The sequence below is a fragment of the Furipterus horrens genome, unplaced genomic scaffold, assembly GCF_987537825.1.
Source record: "Furipterus horrens unplaced genomic scaffold, mFurHor1.1.pri manual_scaffold_5, whole genome shotgun sequence".
Lineage (NCBI taxonomy): Eukaryota > Metazoa > Chordata > Mammalia > Chiroptera > Furipteridae > Furipterus > Furipterus horrens.
The window spans coordinates 128251021-128270977 of NW_028327175.1; the positions used below are offsets into that span (position 1 = coordinate 128251021).

A 19957-nucleotide genomic window follows, 5' to 3' on the forward strand; every position below is an offset into this window, starting at 1 on the left:
CTGCATGGGCAACAGCAGACCCTCCATATCACCCTGCCCAGGCTCTGTAGCTTCAGCTTCACTGGAGAGGACACTCCAGCGTCATCGCAAGATGTCGATTCAACACGGGAGGAGACAGATACCGTGTCACTTCTGAGTCGGACTGCACAACCATTCTCGGCGGTGCAGATAGACTCTTAAGAAGCTACACCATCGTCTCTCGAGACGGACGGCTGCCGACGACTGTATGCCAGCACATTACATATAACACCCCATCTAATCATCACAACTACCCTATGAAGTAAGTATTAATATTATCCCTATTTCACAGATGAGGAAACTGAGGCACATAGAGGTTAAGTAATGAAGCCAATGTTACATAGCTAGCAAATAATGGTCCTAGGATTAAAACCCAGGCAATCTGACTCCAGAGCCCGTCCTCTTAGCCAGTAAAGACATAGGAGTTGGAGAAAAAATGGAGATGAACTCTTTTTATGTCTTCACAATCAGGTTTCACTAGTTGCTTCATAGCAATATGCAATCCTCCAAATATCAGGCATGCTCATTTTAAAAATGAAAGGAGAAAAATACAATTTAAATAAAATTACTTTGAAGATGAGGTATTTCTTTCTTTCTTTTTATTTTTGACACTACTACAGATGTCCCAATTTTCCACCCCCCACCCTTTGCCCACCTTCACCCAGTCCCTGCCACCCTCCCTCTGACCATCACCACACTGTTGTCTGTGTCCACGTGCATGTTCTTTGTTCTTTCATCCAGTCCCCTCCCCACACACCTCTAACAGCTGTCATGTGTCCATGCCTCTGTTTCTATTTTGTTTGGCAGTTTATTTTGTGCACTAGATTCTACATAAAAGTGAAATTATATGGGATTTTTCTTTCTCTGACTGGCTTATTTCACTTAGCATAAAAATCTCCAGAGCCATCCACACTGTCACAAAAGGTAAGATATACTTCTTTTTATGGCTACATAGTATTCCATTGTGTAAATGTACCACTTCTTTTTTATTTTCAATCTGCTCATTTACTGATGAGCACTTGAGCTGTTTCCAGATCCTGGCTATTGTAAATAATGCTGCTATGAACATAGGGGTACAAATATTCTTTCAAATTGGTGGGATTCTTAGGATATAGTCAAATTGCTGGTTTAAAATGGAGTTCTACTCTTTTAATTTTTGAGGAAACCTCATACTGTTTTCCACATGGCTACGCTAATCTGCATTTCCACTACTACATTCCCTTTTCTCTACATCCTTATCAGCACTGACTGTTTGTTGATTTATTGATAGTAGCCATTCTGACAGGAATCAGGTGATACCTCATTGTGGTTTTAATTTGAATCTCTCTGATGATTAGTGATGTTGAGCATTTTCTTCATGTCTATGGACCATCTGTATGTTCTCTTTAGAGAAGTGTTTATTCAGGTCCTTTTCCCATTTTTTAACTGGACCATTTATTTGTCTTCCTTGTGTTAAATTGTCCTTGCCACTGGAACCTGGAAAATGCAAGTTCAGCCTGCCAGGTGACAAGCCAAAGTATGTTTACTTGAATGACTGGACCAGTGTATCTGTAATGATTCTAAGGTAATTAATACTAAAACTTTTAAGCAATAATAACCACTGAAAGTGAAAATGTAAATCTCTCTATTCATCCCATCAGCTTCTAAATGGGTTCTTTTTCCTTATATTGGTTTTTTAGCTGAACTTTCTGTTAATGTAGTTTCACCAGGTCTATTAATCTAGAAACAAGCATTTAAGCATTTGATTGGGAGATAAATTTGAGGAACTGAGTGCAAATGATATACGCAAATGTTAGGATTTCATAGCCTCTTCAAATATATTGACAAGTCTCACTGCCACCCTTGGACATTAAAATTGGTGCAAAAGGAAGGAGACACTCTAGCTTCCAAGCTGGGTATATTGTTTTTGTTTTCTCTAGACTGTGAATAGAATGGTTTTAATATAGGAAGTATGATGTAGCACTTCTCAAACCAGTCAAAACCAGCCTTTGAGCCCCAGGACTGTGGAATACCAGAGTGGAAAGCACCTCATATTGCTGGGTCTAACCATGCAACTGATGAGACTCTTCAACTGCCAGAAGGAGAAAGTGTGATGATGATGGTGATGATGACAATGAAAACAACTAATTTTTATTGAATTCTACATACCAGGCATTGTTCTAGGTGTTTCATGTGTATTAACTCATTTAATCCCTGTGGCCAGTACCTCCACATTGCCCAGCTCCAGAAGACACAATTCACACTGTGTCCAATTGAATGGTGCCATTCAGAGTTACATGACATGGTGATCCTGATTACATAAGTTCGTGAGAGTGGGTGACATGCATTGGTTTGCTTGTCCAGCATTCATTCTCCCTTTCTTTGATGACACCATGCCTTTGACTTGTCTAACAAATTATTGGCTTGACCAGGACTTCCAGCCAAGATGGAGGCTTAGACTAACATGTTCTGTCTCCCTCCACAACTGGGGAGGACTGCAACTACCACAGAACCAGGGATAGCCGGAAGTTCCAGAAAATAAAGCTACATGGGAGTACAACATATGAAGTTATAGACAGGTGGTGCTCATCCAGATGGGAGGTAGGGGCGAGGCTGCTGCAGAGAGATCAAGCTGTGCTGGTGGCGGCAACTGCAGTGAGAGGTGGAGGGACTGCAATAAGCACAGACACCTGGATTTAAGGGGAGGTGAGAGGCGCCAGGGGAGTACCCCTGGCTGCATTTCAGACCCATTGGCTCATGATTCCAGCACCGGGGAAGGCAGGCCCCCACTGCCTCAGACTTTAAGGCCCAGAGGGCATGGGGATGGAGGAGGAGGCTCCCGGTCTCTCAGCGGAGAGTAACAGCAGGAATCCATCTTGGACCCCTGCCCCCACACAGTGCCACAGTGTGGTGAGAGGGATTGCCCGGTGGTTACGAGTGCACAGGGCTCTGCCCCAGATAGCGTGGGAGGTGTGACAGCCCCGCCCAAGAAGGAAAGATAAACAAGAATGGTCAGGAGGGCAGGAATCATGGTTGAAATACCAATGACACAGCTGACCAAAAAGCAAATACGTGAATAGCTCTGAACTGAGCTTCAGGAAGAAGCTCAGTTCAGAGCTATAGTCATAAAGCAGCTTACAGAATTAACAAAAGATATTGAACAAGACAGGGAAGGAATGAAGGCTAGTCATGCTGAAATGAACAAAAACACATACAAGACAAGTGGTGAGGAAAGGAAAACCAGGAATCAAACCAACAAATCGGAACATAAGGAAGGAACAGTCAACTAGGGCAAAAAGAGGAAACAAAAAGAGGAATATGAGGAGAGGCTCAGAAACCTCTGAGACAGCTATAAGCAAATGAACATCTGAATTATAGGGTTGCCAGAAGGTGAAGAAAAACTAGAAATTGAAAAATTATGTGAAGAAATAATGAAGCAGAACTTCCCTAACTTGGGGAATGAAATAGACTTACAGGTCCAGGAAGCACAGAGAGTTTCAGAAAAACTGGACCCAGGGAGGACCACACCAAGACACATGATAATCAAAATGTCAAAAATTAAAAAGAAAGAGAGAATCTTAAAAGCAGCAAGAGAGAAGAGAAGAATTATGTACAAAGGGGTCCCAATTAGACTACCAGCTGATTTCTCAAAGGAGACTCTGCAGGCAAGAAGGGACTGGCAAGAAATATTCAAAGTAATAAAAAGCAAAAACCTACAACAATGATTACTCTATCCAGTGAAGCTGTCATTCAGAATAGAAAGGCAGAGAAAGTGCTTCCAGGATAAAGTAAAACTGAAGGAGTTCATCAGATCCAAACCACTGTTATGAGATGTTAAAGGGACTTGTTTAGAAGAAGGAGAATCAAAACTATGAACATTAAAATGAAAACTGTATCACAACAACCAACACAAAAGCTAGGGAATCGAAACAAAAGCAAACTAAGTAAGCAATGAGAGTGGAAAAAGAATTATAGGTACGGAGAACATATTGGTGGGAGGTCAGTGGAGAAGGGGAAGGGGTAAAAGGGAGGGAGATGATGCAGGAATTAAGAAGCATAGTAGGAGGGAGTGGAGTAGACAGGAAGATGTTGAGAAGAACTATATGCACAACCAATGGTCATGGACTAAGGGGGGTGGGACAACTGGAGAAAAGGGGTCACTGGATGGAGGGGAGCAGAGGGAAAAGAAATTGGGACAACTGTAACAGCATAATCAATAAAACATATTTTTTAAAAATTATTGGCTTGATCAAAACGTTTGTTTTTTTCCTATAAGATGGCTTTAGTAACACTTAGTTGTCTTTAACTTTATTCAAAACAATTTTGTTAGATTGTATTGTGACAGCTGTCCTATTAATGTGCATTTAAAAAACATCAAAATTGGTTAATTTTTGTACAGTCATGTTAATATTAAAGATGGAAGAAAATAAGCAACATTTTCTGCATACTATGCTTGATTATTTCAAGAAGGGTAAAAATGGAACTGAAACACACACACACACACAAAATATCTGCAATGTGTAGATAAAGGGCTGTAACTAATGGAGTGTGTCAAAAGTGGTTTGCAAAGTTTCATGCTGGAGGTTTCTCACTGTACAATGCTCCCGAGTTGGGTAGACCAGTTGAAGTTGATAGTGATCAATCGAGATGTTAATTGAGAAAAATCAATATTATCATGTGGGAGAGAGCTGACACAATCAAAATATCTAAGTCAATAAAGTTATTGGTAAAAATGAAAAATGTGTGTTTTATTTTACAGAAAAAATCTAAACAAACTTTTTGGCCAACCCAATACCACAAATTCAGTGGGTTAACATAAAACATTTTTATTCTCCTACAGTTCTGGAGGTCATAAATCCTAAAATGAATCAGCAGATTGTGTTCTTTCTAGAAGCTCTAGAGGTTATTTGTTTCCTTGCTTTTTCTAGCTTCTAAAGGCTGTCTGTACTCCTTAGCTCATAGCCCATCCTCAAACTAGTAGCACAGCACCTTTAAATCACTGTGTGTCCCTCTGCTTCCATCATGAGATCACTTGTCTCTGTGGCCCTCCTGCTTCCTTTTAAAAGAACCCTATGATTACATTGAGCTCACTGGATAATTCCCCACCTCAGAGTCCTTTAATTAATCATATCTGCAAAGTCCCTTTTGCCACATAAAGTAACAAGTTCTAGATATTAGGATGCGCACACCTTTGGGGACCTTTATGCAGCCTACTATACACCATCTCCCACTCTCAGTTCATATGGACGTGGTGAGATGGACGCACACTCCCTGACCAACCAACACATTCTACCCCTCACCAGAGTGACTGCTCAGGAGAGGCAATTACATGATAGCAGTCTACACTGGGACTTTTCAAAACATTCATGAGAAAAAGGATAATTTTTTGTGGGATTGCTAATTGGACCATATGTAACCCTAGTGCTAAACACCACTGAGGGAGGGCAGCTTGAGAATGCAGAAAACACAGAGCAGCTAAGATCCCCACTTTCTAGCAACACAGTGGATTAACTTCCATTCCAATTAGAATAAATTCTGAAGAGAATTTCTTTAGTACATGAAGTATGAACTGCCCTCCCACAAAAAACAACAAGAAAAGTTAACAAGTTACATAAAATAGCTGTATTCAGACATTGGACAAGAAGCACAACACTATATTCCCGAAAAAAGGAAAGCAAATCAGGCAGACCCTAAATTGCCCTTGCTCACTGCCCAGAGACAATTTCCAGGCCATGGAGTGGGAAAGGGAACCCAAACAAGTCCAGTGGTCCAGCTGAGTTGAGGACACAGAGACCCAAGTTCAGAGAGGTCATGGCACCTATAATTTGTGGGGACGTGCTGTAAAGGGAAAAGCTGCACAGATGGAGCTGACTCCAGAAATCTGCAAGGAGGTCTTCTTGAGTCTGACTGAGTACTGATCTACACAGGCCAGAAGTAAAACTACACATAAGTATCAAAATAAGGCATCAGAAAGAAGTAATGTGGACAATTCCCAGAGCTCATATGGAGCTGCAAAGAGTTCACATTCCCACCTGCCAGAAGAGAGAGGTCTTGAAATACACAGAGCATTATTAGGTAGTATTCTCAGAAGAACCACGTCTCAGTCACTGGGATAAATTAACCACAGAATGAAAGTCACTCTATACTCTCCCTAATCAATCTCAAAAGGAAAGCCCCCAAAACAAACTGATCTGAGGGTAATTTTTTTTTAAAGATTTTATTTATTTATTTTCAGAGAGAGGAGAAAGGAGGGAGAAAGAGAGGGAGGGAAACATCAATGTGTGGTTGCCTCTCATGTGCCCCCAAATGGGGACCTGGCCTGCAACCCAGGCATGTGCCTGACTGGGAATCGAACTGGTGACCCTTTGGTTCGCAGGCCAGTGCTCAATCCACTGAGCCACACTAGCCAGGTTGAAGGTAATTTAAACGTATGCCAGAACAAAGCCCAATACTCTTGAAAGGAATATAACTAAATCAAGCACTCAAAAATATAAAGTTCACAATGCCCATTAGCCAGTCAAAATTATTAGGTGTGCAAATAAGAAAATATGACCTATAATTAGTAGAAAATTTACTCAATAGACACATACTCAAAAATGACTTTGATGGTAAAATATTTAAAAGTTCCAGCAGCATCTACCTACCTGTCCTGAGGTCCATTCTGACTGCTGGCTTAGGGAAGCCACTGTGTCGATGGAACTGAGATCCAGCTGCTCCAGCTCACTCTCATTAAGAACCAGAGCAATGCGGCCCAGGGAGACAATTTGGTGTTCTCTCCAGTAAGAGGGCATGTCCCAGACCTTCAGATGGAAAAAAAGCCAGATTAGACTGACCATTACTGACAGTATTTAAAACAGACATAGAGTATATCTCTTTAATATATAAAGTTATTTTGTAAGTCAGTTAGAAAAAGATGACTATATTTGTTTAAAAAGTAGACAAAAGACATGCACAGAAAATTCTCAAAAGAAGAAATAAACATATGGGGAAAGTTCAGTCACCATCATAATTTTTAAAATGTACATTAACAACAATCAAAGAATACCATGTTCACGGACGATACTGATAAGTAGTAAAGACAGTGACCATTTATGGTGCTGAAAAGATATGGAGTAAAGAATAACCTCATTTTTTGATGTTGAGAATATAAATTGGTACAAGCTTTTTAAAGGAAAATTTCTATATGTAATGAAAGCTTTTAAAATATTTATACTCTTTGACCCAGAAATTCCACCTCTGGGAATTTAACCTAAGTAAATAATGAGACAAGTCCCCAAAGAAATATGTACAAATATGGACCTTGAGGCATTAAAAAATATAAATACTCTAACATCTACCAATTAGCTAAATAAATAAGAACAGTCATAAAATAAAATATTATGTAGCTATTTTAAATACTGATATAGATTTATATTTCTAATATGAAAAATATACATTGTATAATGTTGGGTGTGGGCAGAAGTTATTGAATAGCAGGTAAGTGTGATACTATTTTTTGGTAAATATATATGTGAGTATACATGAAATATGTACATGTATAAATATATAAATATTGTATATTTTACATATACACACAGAAATCTAGAAAGCTTCAGGTGAATATACCAAAATATTAACAGTGCTTAACCCTGGGTAAAAGATTACAACTGATCTTTATTATTTTCTAACTTTCCTAAATTCAAATTACTTATAACAAATAGTTATAAATATAATTTTATGGAATGTAATGTCTTAAACCACCAGGGTAACTATACATTACACAACTATCATAACAGCTGAAACAAGCAACTCAAAGGGATCTTTATAAAAATGGGAAACTTCTGGTCCTCTTTTTACTGCTTTCTTCTACATTTCCAGATGGATTTACAAAGATTCTGAGAAAAGCTGCTTCATGCAACAGTTGGGGTTGTCCAGGTGGAGAAAGAAAGGGCACAATTCCTAGAAACACCTCTGTCAGAGACCCTGGAACATCCACAGAATCTGATTGACTGAGTGCTCATTAGACACCAAGACACACTTCATTCCACTCTTCGCAGTAGCCCTAAGAGGCAGGAACTGGAAACTTTGTGCCATGAACTTTCCACAAGAAAACAGTGAGAACTTGAGGAATGAACACTCTATGACAGAAGTGCTGGGAGTACTGCATTGAGTTTTCCCCTGTTAATGCTTCCTCCCTCAGGTGTGCTTTACCTGTACTGCCTTCTCCTTTAGGGTCATCAGCTGAGGTCTGCTGAAACCCCTGATAGCTCCTAGAAGTTCCACATTCCTGATGAATGTGTCTTCCTCCATGCAGAGCAGGTCCTGGGGGGTCCAGCAGGCATTGGCTTCACCCAGCTTGATGATGTCATCAGAAGAGGGAACCTCAACTCCACGGCAACCTGAAAATGGGGAGATTTATGGAAGAAACAGAGAAAGAGAATTTCAGGAAATGTTAGTATGTTTCTCTGTTGAAATAAATAATATTCTTCTCCAGTCAGGTTTATCCATGAGAGGCAGCACAGCGTAGAAACAGCAGGGACTCAGGGATCAGTTTGAATCCCACTTCTGCCATTTCTTGATAATTACCTGTAGCAAAATCGTGAAAATGCCAATGTTTTGCACAGCCACATGCACACAGTAGGAGCTTTGCAACATTACAGCTAGACTTCAAATTGCCTTGAGGGCAGCAGGAGCTGATGGTGAAGAGTTCTGTCTGTAAAATCAAATCCAAAACTTTTTAACCCCTTTATACCTCAGTTTCCTCAACTATAAAATGAGGAGAAAAATTTTGTGAGGACTAAATGTGTTACCATATATAAAGCATTTAGTGTCAGGTATACAGTAAATACTCAACACATACTTTTTTATTATTTATGCCACCTGCTACAATCACCCCATATATTTGAGATTGAAACCCAGAATTAAGGGTTCCAGAATTATGAAGAAAGGGAGGATGATTTGCCCTCCATAAAAATCATGAGGAGGTTATGGCCTTCCCATCCCAGGAGAGAGGAAAAATTGACTTGTATTTCTTTTGCAATAGGAGTAACCACCCATATTTTGGTCTTCGAATAATCTGAAACTTACCTGGTCCAACCAGCTACCCATCCTCCACACAAAAATAAGATACTGTCTTTACTGGCCCAAATGTGCCCAGCCAGGGAGAAAACCCAAGGCTCTTTGTTCTAAGAGCAATCCTGGACACCCCAGGCCATGCTGACAGAGTCACCAGCACCATCCTTACCCAGGACTCTTCCCATGCCCAGTGGCCACTGCTTTCTCATTGCATCTTTAATACAAATTCACTGGACTGCAATCAAGAAGCAAAACTGGACTAAGTCAAGAGCACCATGTAAATTCCTCAAACATCATTATCATAACCCACTTGGAGGGGACAGAAGTCTCATCCCTCCTAGAGGTCCCCCACCCCACTTGCCAATGAAAGCAAGACCCAGTGACAGGATAGAACTAGCGGAACAGAATGGTTGAACAGCACAGCAGGGGCTTGGTCCTGTCACTGCTGTGTTCCCAGGCCTGGCACAGAGCAGGTGCTCAACAAATATTTGTTGAGTGAATCAAACACTCACACACACACACACGCAAATTAACTAAAATGAAGCCAAATAGTAATTCTGCTAATCCATCAATTAATATACACATGGCAGTAATTAATACCAAGAACCACTAATGGCAACTCTGACTACACACTGGTAACAATGTCCTCCCCTTAGTGTGGAAAGACAAGAAGTGTTGCAATGTACAACTGGACTGTGATACTGTGAGGACAGTGATCAGTTCCACCATTTTGGGGGAAAAATCCAAGAGTTACCACTTACTAACTCTGTGACTTTAGCCAAGTCTCTTCATCTCTCTAAACTTCAATTTCCTTGGTCAATAAAATGGGAGAGATCATAGTGCCCACCTGACAGGACAGAGATGAGAATATGATGCATGGAGTAATGACCATCCAAGATAAACATAAATCAGATCATAATACTTCTTTGCCAGATGCCCCCCCTGAAATCCCTACCCAGGATAAAAGCCAAAGTCCTTAGGATTTCTTTACAAGGCCTTGCATGACTGGCCTTGTGTCTCACTCCACTTCAGCACACTGGCCTCTCATTTCCCATTTGTCTCCCATTTCTGTCATGCTTCCTTCTACCTGGAAGACTCTAAAACTCTAAATATTCACAGGCCCTTTTCCACATTCCCTCAGGTCTTTACTCAAATGTTAAGTTCTCACTGAAACATTCCTTTTCAAATTACAGTCCCCCACCCATACTCCTTGACCCCCTCCCTTGCTTTATTTTCCTTCTTAGCACTTATCACACAACATACTGTAACAGTGTATTACTGAATTGTAATAGTGGGAAACTAACCCACCCCCACCATTCTTTTGACATTGTTTATGTAAATGCTGACTATGTAGCTCATAGATAAACAGCATGTTTGTATAAGAATCCTAAGAACTAACTTCAAAAGATACAGACCCTGACCTTCAGCCATCTCAGCTCCAGATTTGCTGACCTTCAACCCTGGAGCCTAAATGACATGAAGTCAGGATGACTAAACCAATACGACACACACCAAACCATCACTGGCCTTATTGGAATTGACTGTGTTCATCTGCACATAGAGAACTTGCAAACTCCTCCATTGATCTCCTTGTTCTGATTATCTCTCCCTCCTTATAAAAATCTCTGCCTGGCGCTGCCTCCGGAGACTCAACAGTTTGGCTGAACTAAATGGCTGAGTTGGTGAAGAATAGGGTGGTCTGTGGGCTTCACTTTAAAACTGAATTCTCTTTTCTACCCTAATGGCTTGGACAGAAAGGGCCCAGAGGTCTGAGAGGGGGGAAACATAAACTATTTCCCTCAGCCCAAACTAAATAAAATGGGCAAAAGGGTTTTGGACAGGAGAGATGTGCCTAGCACACCTTCCTCCAAAGAAGCCCTTTTTTTTTTTTTTTTTTTTCTCCTAATGTGGAACATTGAAAAATTAATCCCTGCCTTTTGCCACCTAGTAGTTATGGATTGAATGATGCTTTTTAACCCTTTTTGCCAAATCTGTTGCCCCCAGAACACAACAAGGATGCCAGCCTGCTAAACCAAGCACGCCATTGTCCGGAGACAGCCAACTGACCTGGAGTCTGCACAATCCTTCCCCATGTGGGAAGGCCACCCTCCCCTCCACACCCCCACTGTTATTAGGGATTTCTGGACCCAAGGGTAGGTAGGACGACGACCATGTCCAGCTTGAAGCAGCTAGAGGAGCTTGAGACCTTCGCCCATTGTCCTTTACAAGATTACAAAGGGTCTTAATATCTGAGAGGGAGGGATAGTTATTTTTTACGAACCATGGGTATGGACTTGGGGGGGGATGCTGGGGGAGGGAGATACTGGGTGGAGGGGAGTAAAGGGGAAAAAATTGGAACTACTGTAACAACATAATCAATAAAATATACTTAAAAAAAAAAAAAAAAAAAAAATCTCTGCCTGCCCTGAGAGGTGGAGATGGGCTTTGAGACATGAGTTCCCCATCTTCCAGATGACTGGCATCTGCAAATAAACCACTTTCTTTTACATCAGCATCTGCCTCTCAAGTATTGGCTTTCGAAGCAGCAGGCAGCCAGACCTGCATTTGGTTAGTTTTTGGTGACTCAGCTGGGACAGCGTGGACTCTGGTAAGATTCAAAGTGCCCAGGCTAGAGTCTCAGCTGACCTGTGTTCAGTTACAATAGTGCTGTGTAACTTATTGTCTGGCTACTTGCCCCAGCTCCACCATTTGAAAGGAAGCTCTGTGAGGGCAGGGATTTTTACGTTTTGCTCACACATCCCTGCTCAATGATTATCAGTTGCAGTAAAGAAAAGAAGCATTGTCTGTCAATTATGATTATTACAATTATTATATGGTCTGATTAACTTTGTCTCCTGCTTGGCACAAGTCTTTACTAAGTAAGTATACAATAATAATAAAAATATCTAACACTTACTGAGCATTTCCTGCATGCTAGGCACTGTTGGGAATATGTTAGAGGTTTAAACCCATTAATCTTCACAATAACCTAATCAGGTATAGGAACTTTTATTGTCTTTGTTTTACAGAGGACAAACAATGAGGCACAGACAGGTTAAAAGCTTACTCAAAATCATACAGCCAGTAAGCAGCAGACCCAGCCAGGGTTCAAAGCCAGCCAGCCTGGCCCCAGCACTGCAAACACAGCCACTCAGCCATTTTGGTCCCATTAAGTCAATCATTTTGAAATGCTTGTTGCATTTTTCCACCATTAAACCACTACCCTGGGTAAGGCATGCAGGATGTACTTCCAAATCACTTTACAAAGGGGTAGTTCATTGACCTGTCAATTTTTGTGACTCTATTGCTTTGCAAACACTTCATCCAATCCCCTAGATAAGGAAGCCTCTGGGTGCCAGCAACTCAGCCCAACACTGCTGCCATGGCATGGGTTCAGGTACCCAAAAGCACTCACCAGGGCTGGGGGCTGTGCTGGGGGTCCTTGCACTGCTGTTCCGAACAGACTCAAAGACAGCCCAAAGGAATTCTTTTGGGGGCAAAATCCCAGCCATCTCGGAAGCAGTTTGTTGAAGGATATCAGGAAACTATATGGGGGAGAGGATAAATGAGGAGCAAATAATAATTAAAGCACATTAAACACAGATTGAAATCAGAGTTTAAGCTACAACAGTACTTACTGCCTCAGGGTTTTGTTTTGTTTTGTTTTTCCTTCATAGCAGCTTCTCATATGAATTTAATCCCTAGCCCAACTAACCTGGTCTCTACAAAGAATCATATAAAATGATATTCAGCCTCAATAATAATTCAACAAATGCTCAGTAATTTAAGTACGGGTCATTTACACAGGTTAGTCATGTGTGTGTGCACATGGCACTGGTGCATGTAAGACCTGGAACAAACATGTGTAGGAAGAGCAGCATGTTCACTGAATCATAGCTCACAGGTGATGCGCCTCTGCAAGCAGGCCATGTGAAAAGGCCATAGTTCACTTAGCTTCTGCTTACTCTCTTTTTCTGAACTGTGAGCATCCTAGAGTGGAGCTGGAAACATCTGGTCCCTTAAAGGCAAGGAGGAAGTTTCCAGAAAAAGCAAGCTGGCAGCAAACCCAGTTGAGTATAATGGACTATCTTTATCTAACAATAGAACACAGAGGTACCTTTGTGGCAACAGAGCTTAATTCACCTCCTGAGAAAAGTACTAGGAAGGGTCCCAAGTCTTTCATCATCTCAGCTGTCCAGTTCTGGGGGAGACTAAGAAGAGATAATAAGCAACAAATTAAGACTGTGCTGTTGTTCTCATGCCCTGGCAACCATTTCTTTCAGAAATGGACTTTCTTCATATGTGTAGAGACTGTTAATCACATGGTCCCACTTCCCTGGCCAAGGCAATGTGCGTGTGATACAGGCTGACCAATCAGAACCATCCCTAGGAATTTTGATGGAACTACTAGAGAAGCTCTCTCTCTCTGTCTTCTGGTATCCCAACAGGTAAAAAGGATACTGGAGACCATTCATGTCCCCAGTGAAGATAATAAAGCTACACTTAAGAACACAGAGCCGGGGAATGGGAGGAAAATTGCTGATGACAGCATTTGAGCTCCTACATCCGACCATGCCTGCAGTCCATCCTGGATTTTTCCATTACATTGGATTTATAAACTCAATAAATTCCCATTTTGTAGCTTGAATTTGAGTTGTTAAATTTCTGTCATTTACATCACAGAACTTCCTCCCTCCTCATCCTCATTAGAATAGTAATTATCTGTTTCTTTAAATTACCATAAGAGTCTTCTCTCTTATAACAACAAAAAATTTACTCTTAAACTTGACAGGATACTAACAGCACTAATACAGAATATACTGTTGCTCTTATAGAGCCCACAAAGGTCTACAGTGAAGTGTCTCACACCAAATTTGGTGACATCTCTAAAGGAGGTCTGTCCAGTTAGCAATGATAATGCCTCTCTTAGGACCAAGGCCAAACCAACCCTGGCCAAAAAGTTCCCCCCTTATCTCTTTGGCTAAAAATATTATCCCACTAGGCCATAAGCTCCATGAGGACAGGAACCACACCCTGTCTCACTAACCACTGTGTCTTTGGCTCTAGTAGTAGAGCAGTTGTCATATACTCCGTACTCCATGCTGAGCACTGCTGTAAGTCCCTTGCATGCATTAACTCAGTTAATCTTCACACCAATCCTGTGGGGACTATTACTGTCCCATTCTACAGATGAGAAAATAAAGTGCAAACGAAAATTAAGTAACTTTTCCCAGGTCACACAGACAGCAGATGATAGAAATAAAATTTTAACCCAAAGAGTCTGGGCTCCCAACTTCATGCTCTTAAACTCTATATAATAAATAGTGCAGTGCCTGGGACACAATGATATCTTCAAAAACATTTGTTGTCTAACAGATGGCTGTGGCCTACTCAACTCTCTGACCAAATTTCATACATTTCTACATGGAAAGAACAGTTTTGTTCCCCCAGGGAGCTCTCACTCACCCAGAGCTGACAGTGCCTCAATTATTTATATCTGCATCATTGTCATTATTATTATGTCATAGCAACAATAATATTACCACCTCCTTACACTTGTAAAGTGCCATCTTTCCAAAACTCTTTCCTTTTCTATATGCCAAGATGTTTTGGGAAAACCATGTGATGCCTGAAGAGCAGCTATGTTTGTTTTCATTTTTCAGGGAATCTGAGGCCAAAAGAAGAAAGGTTGCATTTCCAGAATAAATGTAAGCATCATATCACTCTGAGCCAGAGACTCTTTGTTTTGAGAGGAGGAGAGCCAGGGTTGAGTGTCTCTTAGCCAGCAACTCCCACCCCTGGAGCTGAGTCCCGACCCTCCTCACCCGTGCTGCTCCAGAAGCCTGAGCCTCACTGCAGCCTTCTGCTCTGGGCTGAGGTCTGCGCAGTCTCTGAGGCCATGCAGGGCAGTGGCCCAGGCCCTGGGGGACACTCCATGGTGGATGACAGCTGCTGGTAAGTGGCAGAGCAGGTTCCCCATGATGTCTACAGTATACTCGTTGGCAATGGAGTTGTTCTGAAAGTAACAAGTGGAGCTGATGGGGAAACCCAGCAGGACTTAAGATTCTGATCCCTTCAAAACACTTCCCATCCCCAAACTTCACAAAAATTCTGGTATGTATATCACATGCCCTGCCATGGACTAGTAAAGATAGCACAGGGCCTGATTTTACCCCAGGAAGACTTACTTTACCTCTGGGGGGACCCCACAAAGAGCAAGTGTGGGCAGCAACTTGGCACATGGTGAACACTAGGAAAGTGATGGCTGTCATTGTTGTCTTTGCATTGAGCAGACCCAAGAGTTCAAAAACCATTATAATAACAGTACATACATAACAAAAAGGGCACCTCAAAGTTTGTATAACCTTTGAAAGTATTTAAAACTTTTTCTCAACACAACAAAAAGAGCTAGCATTTCTCAAGTGCGTACTATGTGCTGGACATAGTTCCAAGTGTTATCAGGTCTTGATCCATCATTCATCTTCAAAGTACCTGTAAGAGCTAAGAACTGTTTAATGGGGTGCTGGATCCTGTTTGCCAATATTTTGTTGAGAATTTTAGCATCTATGTTCATCAGTGATATTGGCCTGTAGTTTTCTTTCTTTGTTGTGACTTGACCTGGTTTTGGAATTAGGTAATACTAGCTTCATAGAAAGAGTTTGGGAGTTTTCCCTCTTCTTGGATTTTTTGGAATAGTTTGAGAATGGTAGGCGTTAGTTCTTCCCTAAATGTATTGTAAAATTTGCCTGTGAAACCATCTGGTCCAGGGCTCTTGTGTGCCAGGAGTTTTTTGATTACTGTTTCAATTTTACTCTTTGTTATTGTTAAGTTCAGGTTTTCTACCTCTTCTTGATTCCGGTTTGGAAGATTATATGTTTTTATAAATTTGTCCATTTCATCTAGATTGTCAAGTTTCTTGCCATACAGTTGTTTGCAGTAATTTGTTACAATTCTTTTATTTCTGTGATATCGGTCATAATTTCTCCTCTTTTGTTTCTGATTTTGTTTATTTGGGTCCTCTCTTTTTTTCTTAATGAGCCTGGCTAAAGGCTTGTCGATTTTGTTTATCTTTTCAAAGCACCAGCTCCTACTTTTGTTGACCTTTTGAATTGTCTGTTTAGTCTCTATGTCATTTAATTCTGCTCTGATCTTGATGATTTCCTTCCTTCTACTCACCCTGGGCTTTGTTTGTTGTTGTTGTTCTAGTTCTTGTAGCTGTAGGGTTAGATTTTTTATTTGAGATTCTTCTATCCTTCTCAGGTTTTGGGCTGTTGTGTGTTCATTATCATTAGTTTCAACAAATTTCTTGATTTTTTCCTTGATGTCATTGTTAACCCATTCATTATTTAATATCATGCTATTCATTCTCCATGAGTTTGAATGTCTTTGTTTTTTTTTTCTTTTTCCTTGAGGTTGATTTCTAGTTTCAAGGCATTGTGGTCTAAGAAGATACTTGATATAATTTCAATTTTCTTGAATTTGTTGAGACTTGTTTTGTGTCCTACCACATGGTCTATTTTTGAAAATGTCCCATATACATTTGAAAAGAATATATATTTTGCTCCTTTGGGGTGAAAAGTTCTATATATATCAGTTAAGTCCATTTGATATAGTGCGTTGTCCAATGCCTCAATATCCTTGGTGTTTCTTTGCTTCAAAGATCTGTTTATTGTTGATAATGAAAAACAGTATGGAATTACCTCAAAAACTAAAAATGGAACTGCCTTTTGAACCAGCGATTCCACTGCTAGGATTATACCAGAAGAATCCTGAAACCCCAATTCGAAAGAACTTATGCACCCCTATGTTCATAGCATCACTGTTTATAATAGCTAAGTGCTGGAAACAGCTTAAGTGCCCATCTGTAGATGTGTGGATTAAAAAACTCTGTAACATTTACACAGTGGAATACTATGCAGCAGAAAGAAAGAAGGAACTCCTGCCATTTGCAACAACATGGATGGAACTAGAGAGAATTATGCTTAGCGAAATAAGCCAGGCAATGAAAGAAAAATACCATATGATATCACCTGATACAGGAGACTATTGAACAACACAAATAAATGAACAAAATTGAACAAGGAACAGAATAACAGTTATCAAAGGGGAGGGGAGAAGGGGAATAAGTAGGGGAAGGGTCTAGTCAAAAAACATGTATAAATGACACATGGACATGGACAACGGGGTGAGGAATGACTGTGGGAGAAGGGATGGACTGGGGGGGGGCAATGGAGGGGAAATGGGACAACTATAATTGAAAAACAATTAAAAATAAATAATTTTTTAAAAAAAGAGTTAACTAATATCATCACTTGTTAAAGACAAAGAAACTGTGAGCTAGTGGCTAGAATGGTCTTCCTATGGGCCTTGGTATTAAATAATACCTTGCTTACTTCATGCCCTTGATAACTCCATGAGGGAAGTGTTCAGTTGGGAAGAGGAAGTGCTTCTCCATAGCCACATAACCAATCACCAGCACAGGCATGTCTAGACCCCAGACTCTGTGTGTTGTGCCCTTTCCAGTCCCCCAGAGCAGTTTCTCTTCATTCAGGCCCCAAAATGGCAGTCTCCAGAACCAATGGCAAAGACTTCCCCACCTAGTAACTCAGAGCCAACTCTGAGATCCACAGCAGGCTTGAAATCCCAGCCAGATACCCTGTAGTTTACCAGGAGGGCCATGGATACAAAGTCATTGAAAGTGTCAGCCAGAAAGTTTCCTTACCAGGCACTGCTGCACTTTCCTGAGGACCACACTCTTTTTGTGGGAATCTAAAACCAAGGAGTTCAGCTGAATCTTCCCCAGGCTGATCAGAAAGGGCACACATCGGGAGGCTGGGACAGAAGCCAGGTAGGGAGCCCTGGAGAGAAATGGGGAGACCAAGGGAAGGAAGACAGTGGCTGCTGTTGACTGCCTCTGAAGTCAGGGTCTGATGCCCAACAGTTTATGACAAGGCTGTTCTTTAAATGCTTGTTCTCCCAGCGATGTTTTGGCTCCTGTGGGCAGGTAGCAAGCCTCCCACCCATCGTGCTCCTTCCCTAACAGGCAGGAACCTAATTTCCCATCATACTTCTCTCCTACAAGTGAAAATAAGACTTCCCGTTCTGTTCCTATTCTATGCTCCAACAGCACTGATCACAGAATAGTATCTCTATAAACATACATTGACTAATGGACCGGTTGAGGAGAGATGAGGAGAAAAGGAAAAGGAGAAGTAGAAGGAAGAGACAAAGAGGAAAGAGAATAAAATAGAAAGTGAGAAAGAAAAGTGAAAAGGAGAGAGTGAAGAGAGCAAAAGAAATGACTCCCAATTCCATCATCTCCAGCCCAGAACTGCTCCCCAAAACTCTTGACTCTCTTTTCTCAATAGATGCAATATCATCCCCAATAGAGGAGAAATTGGTTCAAGGGAAGAAGAGAGGAATTGAAAATAATCTGCTATTACCATGAATTGTGACCCACTAAAACTCAACCCTATTCCACAAAATTATTCCTTATCATGTCTCTCATTAGGGGAAATGAAAGTTTTCTCCTTAGGAAGGCAATAATGAAATAAATGTTAAGAATGACTTCTCTAGACCCTCGTGCCCTAACTCATCATCACTACATGACTGCTTCAAAAAACCAAATTCAACATATTCTTCCTCTATGCCATAACAGGCTCCTTTTCCCCTTGACCCCCAAATGTCACCGTTATCTTCTTAATACTACTCAAATCTGTTCTTGCCTCTCCATTTGAAGTAGCCCTGTCATTTATTTCTTCATTTGTTCACTCATTCATTCAGCAGATATCTACAGAGCACCTACTGCATGCCAAGCACTGTGCTGGGGATCAACTACAATCATGAACAAAACCTGATGGAGGGAGGGAGGAGGAAACACTGAAACTAGTGGATAACACAGGCATTTTGACTACTGATAAAAGTAATAAAGACAATAAAATGGCTCTATAATGGAAAATGATGGAGGGACAGCCAGGCAAGACCATGGTAAGGCAGTGCTAATTGAGCTAAGAGTTGCATAAGTGGAAGGAGACAGCCATGCCAAGGTCCAGGTTATAGAAATAAGCTTTCACGGTCCCCCTCCTTCTAGCTGAGCTCCCTGCATTCTGTCACATGGGCAGAGATGATGATCTTTCTGAAACATAAATCTGAGAATTGTGCCAAGAATACAGGTAAAACACCTCAGAGTATCACATAGCCTCTCCCTGATCTGATCTTCCCTTACTTCTCTGGCCTATCTCTTTAACAACTACTCTGCAGATGCACACCTTGCATTCTTTGGAGTACCTCACTTTCCTTATCGCCTGCTAGACTGAACATCCCTTGTGCTCCTGCCTGGAGTGTCCATCTTGAACTCTCTAACCCCATCTCAGTCTTCAAGATTCAGTTCAGTCTGAAGAAGAGAGTTCCTCCTCTATTCCCAGTGTCCGTTCCCCCTTCCCATGGTAAGAGCACCTGGCTTTCTTGAAGAATCACCCCTTCACTCTAAGTCATTGTGATTTGGGGTAGAGCCCATTTCACTCTTAGCTCCTAAGTTACACATCCTCCCAACCCAGTGATTGGGTTGAGGGGAGCAAACTGGACCAAAGTAGGCCAATGAGAGTCAACCCAAGTCTTACTGAGAAGAATGAAGAGAAAGTCTTTCTTTTGCCTGAATATGAAATCAGGAAGATGTGACCTTGGATCTGCCAGGGGCCACCACAGAGAAGGATTCTGCTTGACAGAGATGCCCACAGAGGAAAGCTGGGCTAAGAGAAAGATGACATCATTCTAGCCCCTGGATCTAGCCGTGCCTAAAATCCAGCCCTGGACTTTCCAGTTATCTGAACCCAAAATTGCCTTTTATCACCTAAGCCAGTTGAGTTAAGATTCTGTCACTTTCAACCAAATATCAGTTTGATATTAT

At 41.2% G+C, this 19957-nt stretch overlaps 1 protein-coding gene across 2 annotated transcripts in view; it reads right to left on the bottom strand.

Annotated features, from left to right (window-relative positions):
* OTOA (otoancorin) overlaps window positions 1-19957 on the bottom strand; it is an 82151-nt gene that overhangs the window by 21299 nt on the left and 40895 nt on the right. For both annotated transcript variants that reach the window (XM_090279219.1, XM_090279218.1), the window contains 6 exons: window positions 17774-17909; window positions 14877-15067; window positions 13169-13262; window positions 12467-12596; window positions 8188-8375; window positions 6642-6797 (listed from right to left, as the gene is read on the bottom strand). In XM_090279219.1, the coding sequence (XP_090135345.1) occupies window positions 6642-6797; window positions 8188-8375; window positions 12467-12596; window positions 13169-13262; window positions 14877-15067; window positions 17774-17909 (895 nt within the window). The remainder of the gene's footprint in view (window positions 1-6641; window positions 6798-8187; window positions 8376-12466; window positions 12597-13168; window positions 13263-14876; window positions 15068-17773; window positions 17910-19957) is intronic.